Raw genomic sequence first — 22,590 nt, 5'->3', positions numbered from 1 at the left:
AATATTTCCTAACACGGTTAAAGAAAAGCAAATCACCACACCATTAAAAAACGAATTAGCGCATAAATTACAATCCTTGTTCAGGACGAAGTTACAGCGAGAAATCACTTTGCTCTTGTTTCCATAAAATTTCTGCTCGAAGTACGAAAAGGTGCATAAGAATGTCACAAATTCCAAGATTTGTAAACACAATTTTAAAAAATATAATCGCAACACTACACAATAAAAAATAAACTCACTAGCGCATAACTATCAGATCTCAATATTAAGCCAACAAGCACCTCATTGCGAACACATTGCCAACATTTACGACAGCAAAACCATATAAATAAAACTGGAAATGCGGCAATTTGCGGTATACAGCTTCCTGTCAGTGGGTAGTAGGCCAGCGCTCCAGCGGCATTACGGTGAAACTTTCCAATTACAGCTATATGCTGGGCTTCACAAGCGATTGTCAAGGCCAGTATAAGGAGCGCAGCGAGGGATCGGCCTTGGTGCAGGCGTTTTCATCTTCACGAGCGGAAAAGAATGTTTGAAAGCGATAATTTGGGTGAAGATATTACTCTAATGTATGCATATATTAGAAAGGAAAGAACCAGACGATCGCAGTGGACAATGCAAAGTTTCCTTAAACGTGAGAGGCTTGGAGAATTCCACCGTTAGCATTCGTTGTGGAATGACGAAGAAAAATTCAAGAACTACAAGTATCTACCGAATGTCCCATTAATACTTACAAGGAATTAGTGGAAAAAATGAAGTCGCTAATAGTCACCAGGCAAACAAATTACAGGAAAAGTATAAGTTTTGACTAAAAGCTGACAGTTGCAGGTTATAAATTTCATTTTTTGTCCGTATTGATATATTGAATAGGTAGTATTAATAAAATTATAAGAATTGTATCAAAGCTGACAGTATGGTTAAATTCATTATTCACGATTTTTTAAGGTTTAAAGTTAGAAGTGAACAAATGATGTTCACCTCGGAAACAACTATGTCCATGGTAAAATATATCAAATAAAAGATTAGTGGCAGGTACATTTCTTTGCATTCTAGAGGTAACTAATATTGATTTTTAAAAAAGGACTGAAAACAAAGGATGCATTTATCAGTTTAAATTCATAATTTCAAGGTACTACCATTAAGAGTGGAAATATATTTATTTATGCCTAAAAGTTTCTTGACATTGGTGACTCGTACATGTCTGGATTTTACAGATTTAGGATTGCTCACAATTAGAGGATTCGATCCCGGGATACCGACCGCTTTTCAATCCCGTAGTTTTCGGGATCCCGGGATTTTCATTTCTAAAAATTTGCAAAATAGACTGCGTGAAGCGAAACTCTCAGTGCGTTATTTATGCGTCTTTTCGGTGTGCAAATGCCTGTTCTCGTTTAGCGCATGACCGTATTGTTCATCCCCTACGTGCGTGAAAGTCTGACCACAATGCGTGCATTAGTATAGTTCCTCTCACGTGTGAGTGAGATGAGTCAATGCCTTCTTGAAATTTTGCGTCAAAAAGGCGCTTATAGATTTGAATTATCCAGTGCAATTGGAAGAGTCCGATTTCGAGCTCATCGATGAAATGATTAAAGTCTTGGCTCCAGTCAAATTAACTGTAGAAGCACTCTGTCGCACTGATGCGAATTTATGCACAGCTGATGCTGCCCTTAACTTTCTTTTTGAGCTGTTGAATGACAATAGCTCCGAGTTTGATTCTAAATTCAAGATTCATTTACTAAAGCGCATGAAAGATGGCCTAAGAAATGAGTTGAGTGGCGTATTATGCTACCTACAAAAACCTCATAGTGACAATGTGGCGTTGGCGTTCGATGATGAAATAAAGCGTAGATTTTCAAGTCCGAGCAAACTCCAGATAAAAACCAGATTGTTTCCTTAAGTGAGAGATTAAATGGTAAAAAAGTGACGAAAAGGAAGAACAAAATATGCAAGTTGAGCCTACAATTACAGAAAAAAAAGTGATTTGACGCTCAAAGAAAAGCTTCAGCTGGAAACAGAAAACAGCATGAAAACTATGTCTCCTGAAGCATTACATTAAATGAATTTTCCAGAATTGTTAAGAAGGAAATGAACCTATACGAGTCTTTAAATTCTACTCGGAGCTATAACCTAGAGCAGGCTTATAACGATTCCTCCCACTTCCATCGAACCAGAGCGCTCTTTCTCAGCAGCTGCATATATGTACAACATATTGAGAAGCATGCTTGGTGATGAGACACTGGACGCGTTATTTCTCAGATCATATTTTCACAATTCAAAGTAGAATGTTCCCATTAAATTAGTTTTCTTTATATTTAAGAGAAATGTGACTGATTAATGTTATTTTTAAATACGGTACTTTTTTGCTAAGAAACTTTCTACCTACTTATTATTTTGTTACATGAAAGTCGACTATTTAGTCTATGTTCAGAGAGAATGTTGTTAATTTCCAAAGTTTATTTGCATAGTTTGTTACATAAGTATTTTTAAATGTATGCAAGTTCAAATAGATTTCACTGATTCCTGGAAAAGAATAATTTGAAGATAGAGACTGAGTGATTTTAAATCTCGCTAGTCTGACTTAAGTCTGATTAGTTAGAGTGATTAGATTAGGTAGGTGCATACCGTAAAATATGTTGATTTTGTCTAAATTTCGATTTGCTGATTAAACAGCTGATTTCTGTAAGATTTCCTTATTTTTTATTTGTAACCTTCAATCCCGGGACTGACCAAGTGTAATCCCTAAATCCCGGGATTAGAAATAAGGGCCGGGATCGAATTCCCTACTCACAATACAATCAGTGGATTTGTTCCTATTATATGTGATGGCATTCATAGAGCATTACAGCCAGAATTGACTGGGTGAAAATTACAACAAAAGTACCGGTACTTCCATTATTGTACTTCAATTATAAGACTTCTTTATTCTTTATGCTTATTTTTGTAATGCTGCTGGTTCTTGGGACATAATTACTGTATTTTCCAATGACATTTTGAGGTGTTTTTTAGATGGAGGTTAATAGATTTTTATTTTTCTTTCATACCACTTCGTGAAACTCCACCTACCAAAATAGTAGACATATCAAGAAATGCTTCCAGTCAAAATTTACATTACCTGTTGTAGAAATAGGGTGCCAAGTTTCATTACAATCCTGTAAATAATTATGAAAGAAAGAACAAACATATGTTCTGAATACCGGTATTGTAAAAACAAGGAAAGCAATGGAGTTCCTTTCACTGTTTAATATCACCCATAACTGTATTCCTTCTCTCTCTCATGATCCTCTGCAAATCTCTTGTTGCCTCTCCTCTTCTTTGTTATTGTGCCATGTTCAGAAGAGAAGCATATCGCTTTCATGACAAGCATGTTGCTGAATTTCCATACTATCTTCTGTGCAAAGAATCCAGGTCCAAATCCAAACTTTGCAGGTATGGCAATCCTGTCTTAATTTACATCATTAAAGACAAAAGCAGCTTCAAGAGCAGCTAATTTTACCAAATGACTGTGAAGAAAGGTTGTCTATGGACATCTCTTACAAAGTAGAAAATTTAAATTCTCAGTAGGGTTCTGTATATTCACAAAGGAGGTAAGGAACGGTAAAGACCCACCTTATTATAATAGAGAAATAAAGAGACTAAGAAGGAGGTGCAGACTGGAAAGAAATAGAGTTAGAAATGGCTGTGAAAGTAAGGAGAAATTGAAGGAACTTACTAGAAAATTGAATCTAGCAAAGAAGGCAGCTAAGGATAACATGATGGCAAGCATAATTGGCAGTCATACAAATTTTAGTGAAAAATGGAAGGGTATGTTTAGGTATTTTAAGGCAGAAACAGGTTCCAAAAAGGACATTCCAGGAATAATTAATGAACAAGAGGAGTGTGTATGTGAGGATCTTCAAAAGGCAGAAGTATTCAGTCAGCAGTATGTAAAGATTGTTGGTTACAAGGAAAATGTCGAGATAGAGGAGGAGACTAAGGCCAATGAAGTATTAAAATTGACATAAGATAACAATGACATTTACAATAAGATACAAAAGTTGAAAACTAGAAAAGCGGCTGGAATTGATCAGATTTCTGGGGATATACTAAAGACAATGGGTTGGGATATAGTACCATATCTGAGGTACTTATTTGATTATTGTTTGGTCGGAGGAGCTATACCAGATGAATGGAGAGTTGCTATTGTAGCCCCTGTGTATAAAGCAAAGGGTGATAGACATAAAGCTGAAAATTACAGGCCAGTAAGTTTGACATGCATTGTATGTAAGCTTTGGGAAGGCATTCTTTCTGATTATATTAGACATGTTTGTGAAATTAATAACTGGTTTGATAGAAGGCAGTTCGGTTTTAGGAAAGGTTATTCCACTGAAGCTCAATTTGTAGGATTCCAGCAAGATATAGCAGATATCATGGATTCTGGAGGTCAAATGGACTGTATCGCAATTGACCTGTCTAAAGCATTTGATAGGGTGGATCATGGAAGACTACTGGCAAAAATGAGTGCAATTGGACTAGACAAAAGAATGACTGAATGGGTTGCTATATTTCTAGATAATAGATCTCAGAGAATTAGAGTAGGTGAAGCTTTATCTGACCCTGTAATAATTAAGAGGGGAATTCCTCAAGGCAGTATTATCGGACCTTTATGTTTTCTTATATATATAAATGATATGAGTAAAGGAGTGGAATCGGAGGTAAGGCTTTTTGCGGATGATGTTATTCTGTATAGAGTAATAAATAATTTACAAGATTGTGAGCAACTGCAACGTGACCTCGATAATGTTGTGAGATGGACAGCAGGCAATGGTATGTTGATAAACGGGGTTAAAAGTCAGGTCGTGAGTTTCACAAATAGAAAAAGTCCTCTCAGTTTTAATTACTGCGTTGATGGGGTGAAAGTTCCTGTTGGGGATCATTGTAAGTATCTAGGTGTTAATATAAGGAAAGATCTTCATTGGGGTAATCACATAAATGGGATTGTAAATAAAGGGTACAGATCTCTGCACATGGTTATGAGGGTGTTTAGGGGTTGTAGTAAGGATGTAAAGGAGAGGGCATATAAGTCTCTGGTAAGATCCCAACTAGAGTATGATTCCAGTGTATGGAACCCTCACCAGGATTACCTGATTCAAGAATTGGAAAAAATCTAAAGAAAAGCAGCTTGATTTGTTCTGGGTGATTTCCGGCAAAAGAGTAGCGTTGCAAAAATGTTGCAAAGTTTGGGCTGGGAAGAACTGGGAGAAAGAAGATGAGCTGCTCGACTAAGTGGTATGTTCCGAGCTGTCAGCTGAGAAACGGCGTGGAATGACATTAGTAGACAAATAAGTTTGAGTGGCGTCTTTAAAAGTAGGAATGATCACAATATGAAGGTAATGTTGGAATTCAAGAGGACAAATTTGGACAAATATTCATTTATAGGAAGGGGAGTTAGGGATTGAGATAACTTACCAAGGGAGATGTTCAATAAATTTCCAATGTCATTGAAATCATTTAGGTAAAAGCTAGGAAAACAACAGATAGGGATTCTCCCACCTAGGCGACTGCCTTAAATGCAGATCAGTATTGACTGATTGATTGACTGATATCAAATGTTCACATTTCTTGATGAGTTCGGGTGAGACTAGTGCTCTGTACACTGGTTTAATAACTAAAGGAAAAGCTTCTGGAATCTTGTTCTAATGAGCAAGTTGACAGTGTAGTAGACTGATACTTGCCACAACTACATGTAAATTACACAGAAGGTCTTGGTTTATTAACCTCGTCACTAAGCATAAACTACTGTCTCCTCAAACTTTGCACTGGCAAGCCGATGTAATTGCTCACTTGGCAATAATAAAACTTATTAATCTAAATCCTGCACTTCCATCCAAGTTACTGGTAAACTCCTTGGTACAGAGTGATATTTTTTTTCCACAAAGCACTGGTAGGACCCTCTTTCTTACTTCAATGTTGATTTTGCCTTTCTGTATATTGTTCATATGTACCTTCTTTACTGATGTGAACACTACCGAGCCAGCTATCCATCCTGAAATACTTTCCTCATGAATCAGTTGAAGGAAAATGAAAACTTTGCCTTCAATTTCACCAAAAATGAGTACCAAACACTGCAAAACAACAATAAGTGCTAATAACAAGCACCTTGCCTTCTACTTTTAGAAGTGAAGAGTATGCCTTTCTAGCAACTAAATACTAGGGCTGTCTATAGTAGAATGTTATTTAGGGCTGTTGCTCAGGTGGTAAATGATTTCATTTTGCTATAAGTTATCTTAAAATTACCTGTCGAAACTGTTTGTAAATACTGATTATATAAAATAATGTTTGACAGAGTAGGATGCATGGCTCTTGTAAGGTGTCAGATTAACTTGCAGGGTAATTAAACTACTCAACCTTTTATTACAAACATGTACGGTAACTGTCATATGAATATATTTCTAATAAATACATTTTTAGCCATCATATCCCCTTAATATCACATTGCACAAAATGTAGTTTTTTTTATATTGTAGATTAAAATCAACAAAACTTTGGTAGAAAAACCTGTCAAAATAGTTACAAATGAATTTTTCACCTTTGTTTTTCAATGTTTGCATTGATCTACAGCACAGAAAATAAAAGAATGGGTCAACCTTGACGCCTCAGTAGGCCTATATGTTGTAATAATTTATAAATAACAGACATGAAAGTAGCGAGAATGATTGCTGGTGGAAACAGGTATGATCAATGACAGGAGAGTACTTGGAATGAGGAGATAAAGGCTAAGTTACAAAGGTATAAGGTGGCAGGGAGGGATTCAGTTAGGTGGAACTGTAGTCAGCAGTTTGTCCTATGCTGACGACTTGGTCTACTGAAACCGTGCAATCTTATATCTTGCAACTTGAAAAAAAGATGCAATGAATATGACATGAAAATTAGTCTTTCCAAGACTAAAGTGATGGAGAGGCTAGTCATAATGTTCTGCGGAGAGGGTAGGAGAAGCAGGGGAGGAGCACGTGGAACATTGTCGCTCCTTCCTTCTTCTAACCTCTCCATGACCACAGTCTTGAAATAGTGATTGAAGACAACGGACTAAGCTTCAGCAGTCTAGATAAGTACAGAAGTACTTCATTATGTTTATACAGCATTATTTGTTGATACTTGTTCATATTATCACCTACCTCTCAATCATTGACAAGTTCATGCAAGGTAAACAATACTGTAATATATATGCATGATTTAAGTGATCTGAGGATGTTCTTATACAACAAAACTTCTCATTCTCTGTACAACATTGTGTCCTCTTTTACAGGTATGTTTATAGTGTTATAATTTATATAGAAATGTTTGTACGTTTGACAAACTGGAAATTTCGTGTTAAATTAGACTAAGTCGACATTGGAAAGTATGGCTTCCTTTTTCATAAATAATCCATACAATGAAGGGTACTTTAATCCTCATTAGATTATTGAGGCAATTAGTACATTACTGTGATAAATATTACGTGATTAATCTCAAAGGATGATTTCTAATATTAAGGTGATTTTATACTGTGGCAGAATAAAGAAGTCATACCCTGGACAAATGTGTCTCATGCACTGCTAATACAACCAGTGTTGAATATTCTTCTTGTTTCCATCTGCACTTTCAAGCCTACCTAAGAAATAGACATAAAATCTTCTGGAAAAATCAATTCAGGAACCGAATAAAATACACTAGGATCAAATATTTCTGTGCAATCTAACCCTAAGCCTCTCCCAGAAAGAAAGAAAGAAAGAAAGAAAGAAAGAAAGAAAGAAAGAAAGGAGACAGGCTGCCAGAGAAAGGATGCTATGGGCTGTGAAAAAGGCTTCCAGAAACATTTAACTGTTACCTAACGTGGTCTCTAATAGCCGTAAATGAAAATATATATATTATTTCAGTAGTATAGATCCCTTTTGCGGTGCTCACAAGTAACCGATCATGAAAAATGAGCATTCAAAACAAAGAGAAGGGACACTAGCAGTGACGAATTGCACTCTAATTTCATAAATATCAATAATTTTATTAGAAAATGACTCTCTTTAAATTGTACGAAGTGTGCAATTTTCAAATACTGCTGCTGTAGTATCCCTCTATCCCCTTCCATATGACGCAAAAGCAGTTCCCCATTAAAATAGCATATGCTATGACTGGAGCCTTATGCGGATATACAAAATAATATCCGCACCCGCATCAGCGAATGATTATCCCCATCTGCAAAATGGTTATCCACGGATAATTTAAACATTTAACTACAGCATATTACACCCAAGGTACTGAAATGGGAAGATCTGTTACACTGGCACCAGAACCCCCTACAGTCACAGGTTTATGAGCAATTTTGTCTTGCAACAACTACAAACGTATTGACCTTTGTTCCTTCCATTAATTGCAATCAGGAGCCACTTAGGATTTGGTCAGATTAGCTTTATGATTTCAAGGTCCTTTATATATCACTATTCTCCCATGCCAATGTCAAGGGTCGTCTAATCACAAGCAAAAACAACACTATACCTGAGTGAAAATCCATGAACGTCATTATTTGAAAATTTTCAGCAAAATTATTCGCATTGCCATACAGTTTGTATCTGCCTAGACACTAACTTTGCAGATATCCGCATCCGTGCAGGGCTCTAGCTACGACTATTAATAAGTCTCAAGGCCAAACATTGCTAATAGCAGGACTGCATTTGCCTGAGCCCGTGTTCTCACATGGCCGATTACATGTAGCTTTCACCAGAGTTAAATCCTTCAATAATATTTTTGTTTCTATCTGCAAAAACGAGAAACAAGTTGTACTGGAAGACTGCATTGTCACTTCCAATGTTGTGTTTAAGGAGGTACTGTAAATATAAACATAGAAAATTGTAAATAATATTCTATGATCATTTGCTTGAAATAAAAACATAACCTGTTACCTTAAGTCTCTCATTATGAACCTCTTTGGGAAAGTGTGAATTAAGAACATGCAAGATTTCTTGCATGGGTCCGTTGGTAATTTCAATGTTTCATTAATAGATGAATGTTGTTGCCACTACCTACTTTAAGTGTGAATGCAGAGGTGAGGTAGAAAAACAAGCAAATCCAGGAAAGTAACGCATGAAAACTAAATTACATGAATGTCTTCTGTGTGATGTATAACTTAGGTACAATATTTCATGTCTGCTGCCTAGTCCACTCACCTGGATGTCTCCTGTATGACAGATCACATAAGCAATTGGTTTTTAATTGTCTCCCGCCTAGACCACTCACCTGGTCTCCTGTACGACAGACTAGCTATGCAATTGATTTGTAAATATCTCCCACCTAGTTCACTCACCTGAATTTCTCCCGAGTGATAGACCAGGTAGGTAATTGTTTTTTAAATATTTCCCACCTAGTTCACTCACCTGAATTTCTCCTGAGTGATAGACCAAGTAGGTAATTGATTTTTAAATATCTCCCACCTAGTTCACTCACCTGAATTTCTCCTGAGTAACAGACGAGGTAGGCAATTGATTTCTAAATATCTCCCGCCTAGTCCACTCACCTGAATTTCTCCTGACCATTGCCAGTTAGACAATTGATTTTCAAGTGTCTTCTGCCTAGTCCACTCACCTGAATTTCTCCTGTGTGACAGACTAGGAATGCAATTGATTTTTAAGAGTCCCTGTCAAATCCACTTAGTACGATGTCTCCCGAGTGACAGACTAGGTAGGCTATTGATTTTTAAATCCCTCCTGTGAAATACACTTAGCATGATGTCTCCGGTGTGACAGACAAGGTGGGCAATTGTTTTGTAAGTGTCTCCCACCTAGTCCACTCACCTTAATTTCTCCTGTGTGATAGACTAGGTAGGCAATTGATTTTTAAGCGTTTCCTGTAAAATCCACTTAGCACGATGTCTCCTGTGTGACAGACAAGGTGGGTAATTAATTTCTTAAGTGTCTCCCACCTAGTCCAATCACCTGAATGTCTCCTGTGACAGACAAGGTAAACAACTGATTTTTAAGTGTTTCCTGCCTAGCCCACTTACCTGGATTTCTCCTGGGAAACAGACAAGGTGGCAATTAGACTATGTTTTTAAGTGTCTCCCACCTAGTTCAATCACCTGAATGTCTCCTGTGACAGACAAGGTAAAAAATTGATTTTTTAAGTGTTTCCCACCTAGCCCACTCACCTGGATGTCTCCTGCGAGACAGACAAGGTGGGCAATTATCTCTTTACAAAGTGTCACCCACCTAGTCTGCTCATCTGGATGTCTCCTGTGCGACAAAGTAGGCTATTGATTTATAAATGTCTCCTGTCAAATCCACTCACCTGAATGTCTCCTGTGCGACAAAGTAGGGGACTGATTTATAAATGTCTCTTGTCGAGTCCACTCACCAGGATGTCGTTCCAAAAGTGCTCTATAATATATGCAATAATAGTGACTACTTTGGTGTTTCAGAGCTGCTTCAACCACTTTACTCAGATGACAAGTAGAGCTAGGAATTCAAATTGACTTGTTTTACAAGGAAAACATGAAATAAACAATCATAACTGTGTTTTGGTTGCTGTTTTTTGCACCTTTTCTCAAGGTCAGTGAATTTTATAGCACTCAGCCCCTCGTCATGCTTTTGCTCCTTTGCCTGAAGCTGGAAGTGATATGTTAGATGCTTTACCAAATGAAACCCCAGCTGTGACAAAAGACAAAGAACGAGCACCTAAACATGAATTGCAAACAACTAATGTTACAAAATTGGAGGAGCAGTGTCCTCAGAAAGATGCGCAATGGGCTATTCTTATGGATGGGAAGGAAGTACTGGAGGGTCCTAGAAAGCAGAAGCTGAAACGAGCTTAGCCGTAAACCCTGACGTTGGAAGATTTTGCAACAAACACGGATTTACATTACTGACTATAAACGAAATATGCACCACTTTTATCTGCTGATGATCTTTTTTGATGTAAAAGTACTTAGTGAGTGCAGGTGCAGATTCCCTGGAAAGGGTATAATTAAGTTTTTGGACGAGCGACTTTAATAACAAGATTACTGAGCGAGTGGCAAAGCAGTTTGAGTCACGTACCTGTCAGCTTGCATTCTGGGAACAGTGCGTTCGACCCCCGCTGTTGGCAGCTCTGAAGACTGTTTTCCACTATTTCCCTATTTTACAACAATATTTTCAAGTGTCTCCTGCCAAGTCCACTTACCAGGATGTCCATGTTCACTTCCTTCCCACTCCTAGCCCTAAGACCTATCTGAGATGGTACGACGTAAAACAAATTGTAAAACAAAAAGAAGTGCTCTGGGGCTACTATAGCAGCCCTTGAACACCTGTCTGAATTTGTGTTGTGGCATTTGATTTTATACAGTATATATGAATATATAAATTTTCAATTTGCACTTCTTAAAACTAAATTACTGCATGCTTTCTACACCATTTGCACCCAAATTTTTGCACCTAAAATTCCTAGCTCTAATGAAAAGCTATTTTCATTACAAGGAAGATGGGTAGTGGGGCCAAAACAAACTTAACATTCTATAGTTTTATTACCTTACAGTATTTTATTCACATAAAACATTATCTTCAACTTCCAGGCCACATGATACAGAGTTTTTGTTACCAACACCATCCCATTCCAAGATTCCCCACCGCTGTAGCACAGATAAGGGGGAGAGAGGGGGGTGTGCGGTAAGGGCCCTAATGCACCTCAGACGTGTAGGAAGTAGTTACATCGCAGTTAGAGGGAGCCACACTAGATTACTGTTGCCATGTGGACTTTAATATGTCCCAAGTAACTTTCATGTTCGGTGAGCACTGCTTTAAGAAGTGTACCACCTTGAGGTGACCCATGATTTTTAGCGAGATCCAATGGAGTTATACCATCACTATCCTTAATACTGAGAATAGTTTGGTCAAGAGTGGTGAGATGCTTCACTGTCTCAAGGTGACTGTTATATGCAGCCAGGTGGAGTGGAGTCCAACCTTCACTAGTCACAACATTGAGAATAGTCTGGTCTAAGGTGGTGAGGTGCTTTACTGTCTCAAGGTGACTGTTATATGCAGCCAGGTGGAGTGGAGTCCAACCTTCACTAGGCACAACATTGAGAATAGTCTGGTCTAGAGTGGTGAGGTGCTTCACTGTCTCAAGGTGACCATTATATGCTGCTAGGTGGAGTGGAGTCAAACTATCACTATCCTTGATATTGAGAATAGTTTGGTCTAGAGTGGTCAGGTGCTTCACTGTCTCAAGGTGACCGTGACGTGCTGCGACGTGGAGTGGAGTCGAACCATGTCTATCCCTGACATTGAGAATAGTTTGGTCTAGAGTGGTGAGGTGCTTCACTGTCTCAAGGTGACCGTTAAGTGCAGCCAGATGGAGTGGGGTCAAAACACCTCTATCCTTAACACTGAGAATAGTTTAGTCAAGACTGGTGAGGTGCTTCACTATCTCAAGGTGACTATTATAGGCAGCCAGGAGGAGTGGAGTCAAATCATCTCTATCCTTAACATCGAGCCTTGTGTAGTGTAGAGTGGTGAGGTGCTTTACTGTCTCAAGGTGACCATTATAGGCAGCCAGGTGGAGTGGAGTCAAATCATGTCTATCCTTAACATCGAGCCTTGTGTACTGTAGAGTGGTGAGGTGCTTTACTATCTCAAGGTGTCCATTATAGGCAGCCAGGAGGAGTGGAGTCAAACCACCTCTATCCTTAACATCGAGCCTTGTGTAGAGTGGTGAGGTGCTTTACTGTCTCAAGGTGACCATTATATGCAGCCTTGTGGAGTGGAGTCGAACCATGTCTATCCTTAACATTGAGAATAGTTTTGGTCTAGAGTGATGAGGTACATCATTATCTCAAGGTGACCGTTAAGTGCAGCCAGGAGGAGCGGAGTCAAACCATCTCTATCCTTAACATCGAGCCTTGTGTAGTGTAGAGTGGTGAGGTGCTTTACTGTCTCAAGCTGACCGTTAAGTGCAGCCAGGTGGAGTGGGGTCAAAACACCTCTAACCTTAACATTAAGAATAGTTTAGTCAAGACTGGTGAGGTGCTTCACTATCTCAAGGTGACTATTATAGGCAGCCAGGAGGAGTGGAGTCAAACCATCTTTATCCTTAACATCGAGCCTTGTGTAGTGTAGAGTGGTGAGGTGCTTTACTGTCTCAAGCTGACCATTATATGCAGCCAGGTGGAGTGGAGTCCTACCAACACTATCCTTGACATTGAGAAGAGTTTGGTCCAGAGTAATGAGGTGTTTCACTGTCTCAATGTGACCATGACGTGCTGCCAGGTGGAGTGGAGTTGAACCACCACTATCCTTAACATTGGGTCTTGAGTGGTGTAGAGTGGTGAGGTGCTTTACTGTCTCAAGGTGACCATTACATGCTGCCAGGTGGAGTGGAGTCGAACCACTACTATCCTTAACATTGAGAATAGTTTTGTCTAGAGTGGTGAGGTGCTCCACTGTCTCAAGGTGACCGTTACATGCTGCCAGATGGAGTGGAGTCAAACCACCATTAGTCACGACATTGAGAATAGTGTGGTCTAAATTGGTAAGGTACCTTACTACTTCAAGGTGACCCCACTGAGCAGCTGCTACAAGAGCACTGCCCATCACCTCCACACTCCCACCTCCCTCTTCTACCAGGTACCTCACTACCTCCATGTGACCCTCTTTTGCTGCCAGGAGCAGCGCAGGCAGTCCCCGACTGTGGGTGCCGATGTTCACGTCAATGTCGCACCTTCCAAATGAGACACAGTCCTCTTGACCCTCATTTTTCTCCTCTTCTACCAGGGACTTCACTAAATCCAGCTGCCCCCTCTCCGCAGCATGGTTTAATGCAGTGCGCTTCCAGTCCACACATGGATTTCTCGCAAGAAGGAAGTTCACCATACTGATATATCCCTCTTCAGCTGCCCAGTTTAGAGTTTGCTGAAGGATCACATGACCTGGATCATACTGGGAGAGCAGTTCCCGCCATCTTGGTCCTTCCTCCTTGTCCTTCCACTCCCTCTCTCTCTGGCGGGAAAAGTTCTCTCTCTCTTCACACACCAGCTCGCGCTGCTTGACAACCTTCTCTCTGTCTGCACATGTTCTCTCCACTTCCTCCACTCTGTCCTGACATGCTCTCTCCACCTCCTTTAATCTCTTCTCAAATGCCTCTTCCCGATGTTCTAACATCATTTCTCTCCGTTTCAAGATTTCTTCCCACATCCTCAGGTTGTTCTCCTTCACCTTAAGAATGCTCTCCATTTTTTTCACCACTCTCTTGTGTTATCCCAGCTGCATCTACCTCAACTTCACATGTTCTGCCAAAGACGCATAGTGTCGCACACAGTTTTCACCGAGTCTGCAACAAACAACAACACTACAAATGAAGAAATAACGCAACCACATATCAAAAAACAGTCCTCATAGGAGGTGGCTTACACGGCATCATTTTAGAGGCCAAAGCATGCAACAGGCACTGATGACTTTTAGATGTACCTGGAGCGAAATGGGTATGTGTACACAATGTATGGGAACTTAGCAGCCATTTTAAAATTGTTTCAATAAGTCGGCCAGACAGTTGAGTAGTACAGAGACATGTCCTGAACAAGGAAAGAAGAAAAGAGGATGTATGTTCAGTTGATAAACTACAAATTGAAGATTGTTTTTGTAGTATAAAGACAAACCTGCCATTTGGAAATCTCCCTAGGACCTTTTCATTGGGTGCACCACCCTGCTGTTTTTACAGACTGCCCAGCTAACATAACCTAGAAATATGTTGGTTACATAATATTAATACATATTTGAGTCATTAGGTGCTCCAAATTAAAATGTAAATACTGTAAAACTGCTTATTTATATTATAAATCCGTCAGCAAAATTGCCTCAGTTTCATCGAAGTTTCAACATTTAGCTTGATTATCACGTAGTGTCATGCGCGAGCAGTGACTGTATTAGCATGGAATTGCATGCAAGCACTCGATTCCGCCCAACTTCACTAACCCATATGACAGTCCACAACAACTGAGTAGTAAGCAAACGAGCAGTAGAACACTCATCATCATCATCATCATCATCATCATCATCATCATCATCATCATCATCATCATCATCATCATCATCATCATCATCTGTTTGCCCTTCCAGCGAGCCGGGTAGGGTGTTTGAAAACAAGCGTCTTCCAAAGTTGCCTATTCATAAACATTTCGTTGTCCAAGACAGATTCCTATTTCCATCCTCTTCTCTCCATGTCTTCCCTCAGTTGGCCCATCCATCTTCTTGGTCTTCTACCTGTTATTCTGTTTTCCAAATAAGCACATGGTAACCTTGTGCTGTTCATTCGTTTAGCCTGCCCAAACCATTTAAGTCTAGATGACCTAAGTCTTTCCTCCATCGATTCATTTAGACCTAGATTAGATCGGATCTCATCATTTTTCACATGATCAAGTCGGGTCTTTTGAAGGGCAGTTCTAAGAAATTTCATTTCACAGGCTTGAATCCTACTACAATCCTTTGATGTTAGTGTGCAGGTTTCCAGAGAATATGTAAGGATGGGAATGAAATATGACTTGTACAGGGTCATTTTTGTTCTTTGTGGGACCTTCTCATCCCATAGTAGGTGTCTAATGATACTGTAAAAGTTAGAGCCTTTGGTTACTCTGTTTGTTATTTCTATCTCAGCTCTGTTATTACTAGCCATTATGCTTCCTAGATAACTGAATTGGTGTACTACTTCAAATTGGTGGTCCTGTATTTTTATGCTGCATTCTGTATTATGTCCGCTGATTTTCAATGCTACTGTTTTTGATGAGTTCAATTGCATTCCATAATCATCAAACTTCTTACACCATGCATTCAGATTATTTTGCACTCCCTCCTCTGTTTCATCCCATATTGCCACATCATCTGCAAACACCAGAGCCTGAAGATCTTTATTACCTTTTCCTTTTAGTTCCTTTAAAATGGTATCCATAACTGCTATGAATAGAAGAGGTGATAAGGCACTTCCCTGTTGTACTCCTTTGCTTGTATTGAACCATTCAGAGTGACCATCTCCAATTCTGACACAGCTTTTACAATTAGTATATAGCATTTGGATCTTCCTAATAAGGTACTCCGGTACACCAAGTTTTCTAAGACTTTTCCAAATAGTTGATCTATGAACATTATCATACGCCTTTTCAAGGTCCATAAACACAATAATTAGGTCTTTTCCTCTTTTCCAGTGTTTCTCTGCCAACATCTTACAACAATGGTGCTCAAATGGCTTGACAGTGAAAAGGTATTGAACTTCCTTAACAAGAAGAAAATACTTCGTGCTGTTCGCTGCACATTCATTAAATTAGTTTGGAGTAAATGCTGCAAGTGTGACACGTGAGGGAGAAACTTATTTTGGAATACAAAACTGTCTCTATTCATTCTTTGTATCATCTACTAACAGATGGGAGATTATGCTGAAATATATTCTATTATTTCTGAAGCCACAGTTCTACTAGATGGTCAACAGAAAGCGAAGCTGTAACAGTTGTGTACAAACATCTCAAACAGATAATGAATGCTTTAAATGAGCTTATATGAACTATATTCCCTGCATGGGGAGACACCCCTGTCACATGCCATTCAAATTAAGAGACTTAAATGGGCAGGTCATCTAATTAGGACAGAAGAACACTGAGTCCCAAAGAAGGTATTCTTAGGAGACTTTGGAGAAGGAAGTCCTGTGGGAAGGTCATGTAACAGATGGGAAGATGCTGTAGATCAGGACACAGCACACATCCTCAAGATAAGGAATTGGAGTGTTGCTGCGCAAGGTCGACAAATTTGGCGGAGAGCAACCGGGAAGGCCATGACCCGGAAATGGGCCGTTGCGCCGTAGGTAAGGTAAATTAGTTTATAAATTATAATTTATTACACCTTCTTCTTTTTGGGTTCAAGCAGGTAACACAAATTGATACTGTAAACAAAATTTTACAAAAATATCACCACTGACCGATCTGTTAACCATATCAACCAATTTATCGAGGAGTTTCAGGAAACTGGAACGTCTAATACTACAATTGTACAGTAACTGATAAAATCTTGGAAGCTAAGACCATAGCTAAAAAGAAGCTCAATTTGTATCCTCCGTTCAAAGAGGTGCGGAAACGGAAGAGGAAGAGGTTGGTCGACAAAAATTATGAAGGTGAAAGCTGGGATTGGAAGGCAGGAAAATTTTCAAAACACGATTGCAGAAATAATAGACCGTATCCTTAATGAATTCAGGAACAGGTTTGATGCGTTACAAATTGGTAACAGTTGAGGATCAAAGAGAGAAAAGGGTGAAAGTGCCGAAATAAGAAAAATGTGGTGTTTGTTTTTTTTTGTAATGAGCCATGCTTCATATGGTGGTAACTTGTGCATGTGCCTGAGGTCAGTAGTTTAGTTGGTAGGAAGTTCAACAGGTAGAGCCACAGTCCAATGTGCCCAGCTGAGTTTGGTGGGGAAGTGTGAATGTGCCAGCATCTCATGCTGCAATTCTTCTGTGCTGTCAGTGTGCTATCACTCATGTATTTTCTAATTTCCGAGCCACTTAATTACAGAAATAAAATCTATAGAAGCTAAATATTGTTATGTAATTACATAAATCAAAATATTTCATATTTGCCAACCCTTCCGATTTACCCAGAAACTTTCCGGTTTTTAACTCGTCTTCCAATTTTCCAATTTATTCATACTTCTTCCTACTTTTTACCAATATAACCACTAGTACGGCCAATACTCTTCCCCTAGGATAAAAGAAAAATTCTTTTGTACTTGTGTAATTTACGAAACCTCATTTTCAAGCGTATTTATTTGATGCTTTATTTCGTGTTTCATCCGTCACCTTCGTGTATCGTGTTTCCCGCTCACTACAGCAGCGCGTGGACTTTATACAGCTGGGGATTCGGGGTGGTAATCGTCCTGCAAGCAACAGGGTTAGTGCACGCTAGCGACTCAGTTAACCGCGACGAAAGTATGAGTTTGTTATTGTGCTGTTTGCGCGCTGTTAACATCGTTTCTGTGCGTAGTTTCATCGGAGTTGTAGGCCACGTGTATTTTCTTGCATTTGTATGCTTTCCCCCTCTGTCAAAGTCATATGTTAATAATGTGTGGGCCATATTGAATTGTTTTGTATGTGGTAGTTTTGCATATTTAAGTGCATCATTTATTTTAATGAGTTGAGTGTTTTTAAGGGGGTTGTGTTGGTAACAGTTTCTGGTATTTTTCCTTTTCTCGTTATGGCCAAAAAATATAACAAACATTATCTCCAAGTTTCAGAGACCTATGAATTTCCGTTCCTTTTACCATCTGATAAAGGATACTACCATATTTTCTCGCGTAATTAACGCTCTTGCATTATTTACGCATCCCAAAGTTTATGCGTCCGAAGTGAAGAAAAAGAAATGTTCACGTATTTGACGCACCCACAACTTTGAACATCCACCAAGCAGTTCCGGACGCGTTTCGAAATAAAGATGTCAACTACTCAGGTAGACTCGACGTTAGCCCCTGACGGGAGTGATCTCAGAATTGTTTGTCAGTCCACAGTATTTGAGTAATACTGCATCATACAAACTCGAGGTGATCAGTTACGCTGAAGCATACGGGAATAGGGCAGTGGGCATTAAGTAGGTCTATTCAGTGTCCAAATGAAACGTGCGCTACTGCGGTAACAGAAGTGCACTTCAAGTGGCCAACAAGTCTCGCAAAGCATTTGGCGGACCAAAAGCGGCAAGTTTCCACAGGTAGAGGAGAATCTGCTTAAATATATGCTTTTGTTACTTATGCCGTTTCACACGAAATGCTGTATTTTAAAGAATGAGAAATAGCCGCTGCACATGGAATCAGTGTATCGGATTTGAAGATTAGCCGAGGCTTGATTAATTTTATGAAGAGAAATGGACTTTCTCTTCGACGAAGAGAATGATTTCAACCATTTTCATTGCTTTGTGATTGAGAAGCGTAAAATGAAGGAATATTTAATCTCCCTTATAAGACCCGCAGGTCAGGTGCCAATGAGTTTCCATATGCCACAAAGTCGAACAATCAATAAGAAAGGAACATACAGTCAAATACAGTAGATTGATACAGTGTTATCGTACGCGCTACCAGAAGCAATAAAACAGCGAAGTACTGCAATGTTTACTGTAACAGCTGCTGGCAGAAAGCTTGCACCTTACATTGTATTAAAACAAAAAACAATGCCTAAAGCAAAATTTCCGCGAGTGATCCACGTTCGTATTCGAGAAAAAAGGGTGGATGGACACGTCACTCGTACAAGATTGGATACGATACCTGGCCCTGCTTGTGTTGGACAGTTTTCTTTTTTTTTTTTTTTTTGCCGGTATGTCATTATTATGACATTACATGAATTTACTTTTATTAGTTCATTTTTATTTCACTTCAGGTCGTACTGTCAGCTCGTAATGGGAAGAATATTTTCCAGTATCGATATTTCAAACCCACATGTCTAACTTACCTGATGTACCGTATTTGACTTTTCAGAAAAAATTTCACGCCGGAATTTTATGCCAAATGACAATAACTGCAAATGAGTTGAACCAGTTGTGTTTATATTATATTTGATGTATCTTTTAAATGTAAAAGAATAGTAAATAATTTACAAATATCTGAATTCTTTGAATAATTTACGCATTTGAAGTTTTTGCCTGTACGTTTTTTGTCAAAAATGTGCGTTAATTATGCAAGAATATACGGTATTATGCATTTTGTTATGTGTGTCAGTGTGACATAGATATTATTATTCGTATGCAAGTGCCATAAATGTGAATGATTAGGTACATTAACTTGTAACCATTTTTATGTTTTCTTAGTTTAAGATTTAAAATTTAATGGTCTATTTGCATTGTAACTGTACATATGTATACCTTTTATCCTGATCTTTTTTCACCTAGACAGTGGTGGAATATATGTGATGAAATCCAAGAATTAAAAAATCTTCCTATTTTTTGTTTCTAAAAGTTGGCAGGTATGGAACATGGATCCCTCATGGAAATTTTACTTTAGGCACTGTTTTTCATTTTAGAACCGAGTAAAGTGCAAGCTTTCTGCCATCACCTGTTACAGCAAGCATTGCAGTACATCGCTTATTTTGCTTCCAGGAGTGCGTACGAAAACACACGATGTTACAAGTAATAAATCTCATTGTAGACCATATTGGACATCGGATTATGAACATTAAAATAAGAATAATATTTTTCAGCACCTTTCCAATATTTATCTTTCCTTATATATAGGATATAAACATTACAACAGGTGTTGTAAGTTGGGACATTTTTCACTTAACTGTCGTAGCATCATCAGCCGAAATAAATCTTGGCCTCAAGTTACGTAAAATATATGGTACCCTAAGTATCAACATTTACATCATAGAAAATCAAATAAGCTTAAAACTAGTGTGAAAAACATACAATTTTCATCATGGTTAAGAGAAAAATACACAATTGTGTTGCCAGAGGTTAAAAACATAAGGTACAACATAGAGCTGGTAGTGAAGTAATTAAAATCATATGCGATATCATTGCTACCGGTCAGTCAATACATAAAACATACATAAAACTAGTGTGAAAACATATAAGAATGTTCATCATGGCTAAGAGAAAAACATGCAGTCGTGTTGCCAGAGGTTAAAAACATAAGGTACAAGATAGAGCTGGTAGTGCAGTAAATAAAATCATTGCTACCAGTCAGTTAATAAGAATGTTCATACATAACAAAAAATTATTATTATATTCTTTTGAATGATGAAGGTAATTAGAAATTGTTAACTAATTAAATCTCATTCTTGCATAGAGATGTGAGGGGTAGGAGAAATCATATATTGTAGTTGACATGGAATAGTAACACTTCAAACAGAATTGATCACGCCTGAAGTTGCTTACAGGTAGAGGCCAATATCCAGTTCCTTTAAAACAATGGTTAAAGCTGAAAACAGGTGTCTTCATTTTTACTGGGAGTTCAAGACCAAAAGCGAAGAAAATAAGATGCAATGTGTGTGAACTGAAGTCTGAAAAATGAAAAAAGGATAAAGATGTACTCAGTGCCTTGAAAACAGGGTGTTACAAAATGAGAGTCTAAGATCGCTTACCTCTTATGTTGGAAGAGCGTTGACTGGTGACATTAGCCGCTCGAGGGGGTCTGGTAATCGTATGCCCATTGCTACGTGTGTTGTATTGGTGTGCTTGCTTGGGCGGAGAGCAAGTTGGGAGGGGAGGGGTTAGTGCAACAATGACAGCGCTAGAAGTTGGAGGTGGAGTTATATTATGGGAAGGAGGTAAGGTGGAATCTGTTATTATGACTGGAGGGATATTTAAAGGTTTATAATTGAAGATTTTTGTGAAAATGTTGTGATTTATATTAAAATTAGTGAGTAACTTGGGGACTTGTTCCATTAATGGGCTATTGTTCTCAGGGACATCATTCAAATTATTATTATTATTATTATTATTGAAATGTTGATCCAAAAAAAATGTAAGTGTTGGGACAAACAATAAGTAGATGGATCTGTGATAGTAGTTGTTGTTGTAAAGGAAAGAATTCTTAGGGTTCCATTTTATTTTACCATGTGGACTTGTAATTTTATTAAGCATAACGTAACCATTTATAACCTGAAAGTTGGTTTTATAATAATATTTTTCAAGTGATTTACCATTTTTTAATTTAACTTCAGTGTTTGGCATTTCTTCTAAATGCGTGATGAATAAGTGTTTCCTGCATTTCGCAGTTTTGTTCCTTCAGAACGACGTAACGTAAGATCCTCTCGGATCTTGTTGTTGTTGGTTCCTTCTGAACAGCTGTTTGGGTGATGTGCACGTTTCAGCATCGGGATTATTTTATAACTTAAGGGTGTCACGAGATGACAATACATGGTGGAATTTTATTTTCAATTGTGAATGCTGCTGTTAACTTGTAGTGAACACCATGCTTTCCAATAATATTTCGCAACCTATCCAAAGCAACTGATAGTCAATTTCATTCGATTAAGGGTCCATTCGGCGGGTGTTTCCATATCCGACAGGGTATTAGACTGGTGGATAACCTTAATTAAGAGTAAATCTGGAACTCTATTTGTTGAAGGTCAGATTTTCCACGGATTATGTGGATTAATTCTCAGTTATCGTTTGGATTAATAGGTGCCCGATTTTCAGGTTAATTTTCATTTTTCTAGTTTTCACTGTCCACTTGTCTGTGAGATTTCAACTTTTCTCTGAAGAAAATTCTTCAATACTGTAATCAATACAACTAACGCCATGCAATGTGACTGCGTTTGAAACATTAAATATTTTCTTGATCAAGGATTTTATATACATGATTTTTTGGTGCAGTTAATTGAGTCAATAAAAGTTAGTAAGCACATATTTGCTCCTCATTTCAAGTAGTTAAGCTCTCTTCTGAACCCCATCGTCTGGTTAAGATAGTGACCGAATTATTCCCGCTACAACCCCAAGATATGAGAGTTCGATATTGCTCTACTGCAGCAGCTGTGGCCGACCAACGGTGGAATGGTAAGTCAAGGGTTCAGTATGGAATGATGGGGTGAGTCCGAAGATGTGGATGGAAATGTAGTAGCCGAGTGGAAATCGAACCTGCAAAATTTAATTTCTGGCTATGA

General features: G+C 38.5%; 1 protein-coding gene across 1 annotated transcript in view; it reads right to left on the bottom strand.

Annotated features, from left to right (window-relative positions):
- Nucleotides 1–11,510: 11,510 nt before the first annotated feature.
- The window catches only part of LOC136873857 (ankyrin repeat, PH and SEC7 domain containing protein secG), a 72,461-nt gene continuing 61,381 nt past the window's right edge, over nt 11,511–22,590 (bottom strand). Inside the window, exon 4 of the mRNA XM_067147143.2 lies at nt 11,511–14,301. Within this exon, the coding sequence (XP_067003244.2) occupies nt 12,981–14,204 (1,224 nt within the window). The 5' untranslated portion in view covers nt 14,205–14,301 and the 3' untranslated portion in view covers nt 11,511–12,980. The remainder of the gene's footprint in view (nt 14,302–22,590) is intronic.

This window comes from Anabrus simplex, chromosome 5, assembly GCF_040414725.1.
Source record: "Anabrus simplex isolate iqAnaSimp1 chromosome 5, ASM4041472v1, whole genome shotgun sequence".
Lineage (NCBI taxonomy): Eukaryota > Metazoa > Arthropoda > Insecta > Orthoptera > Tettigoniidae > Anabrus > Anabrus simplex.
This window is presented reverse-complemented; position numbering and strand designations above follow the sequence as displayed.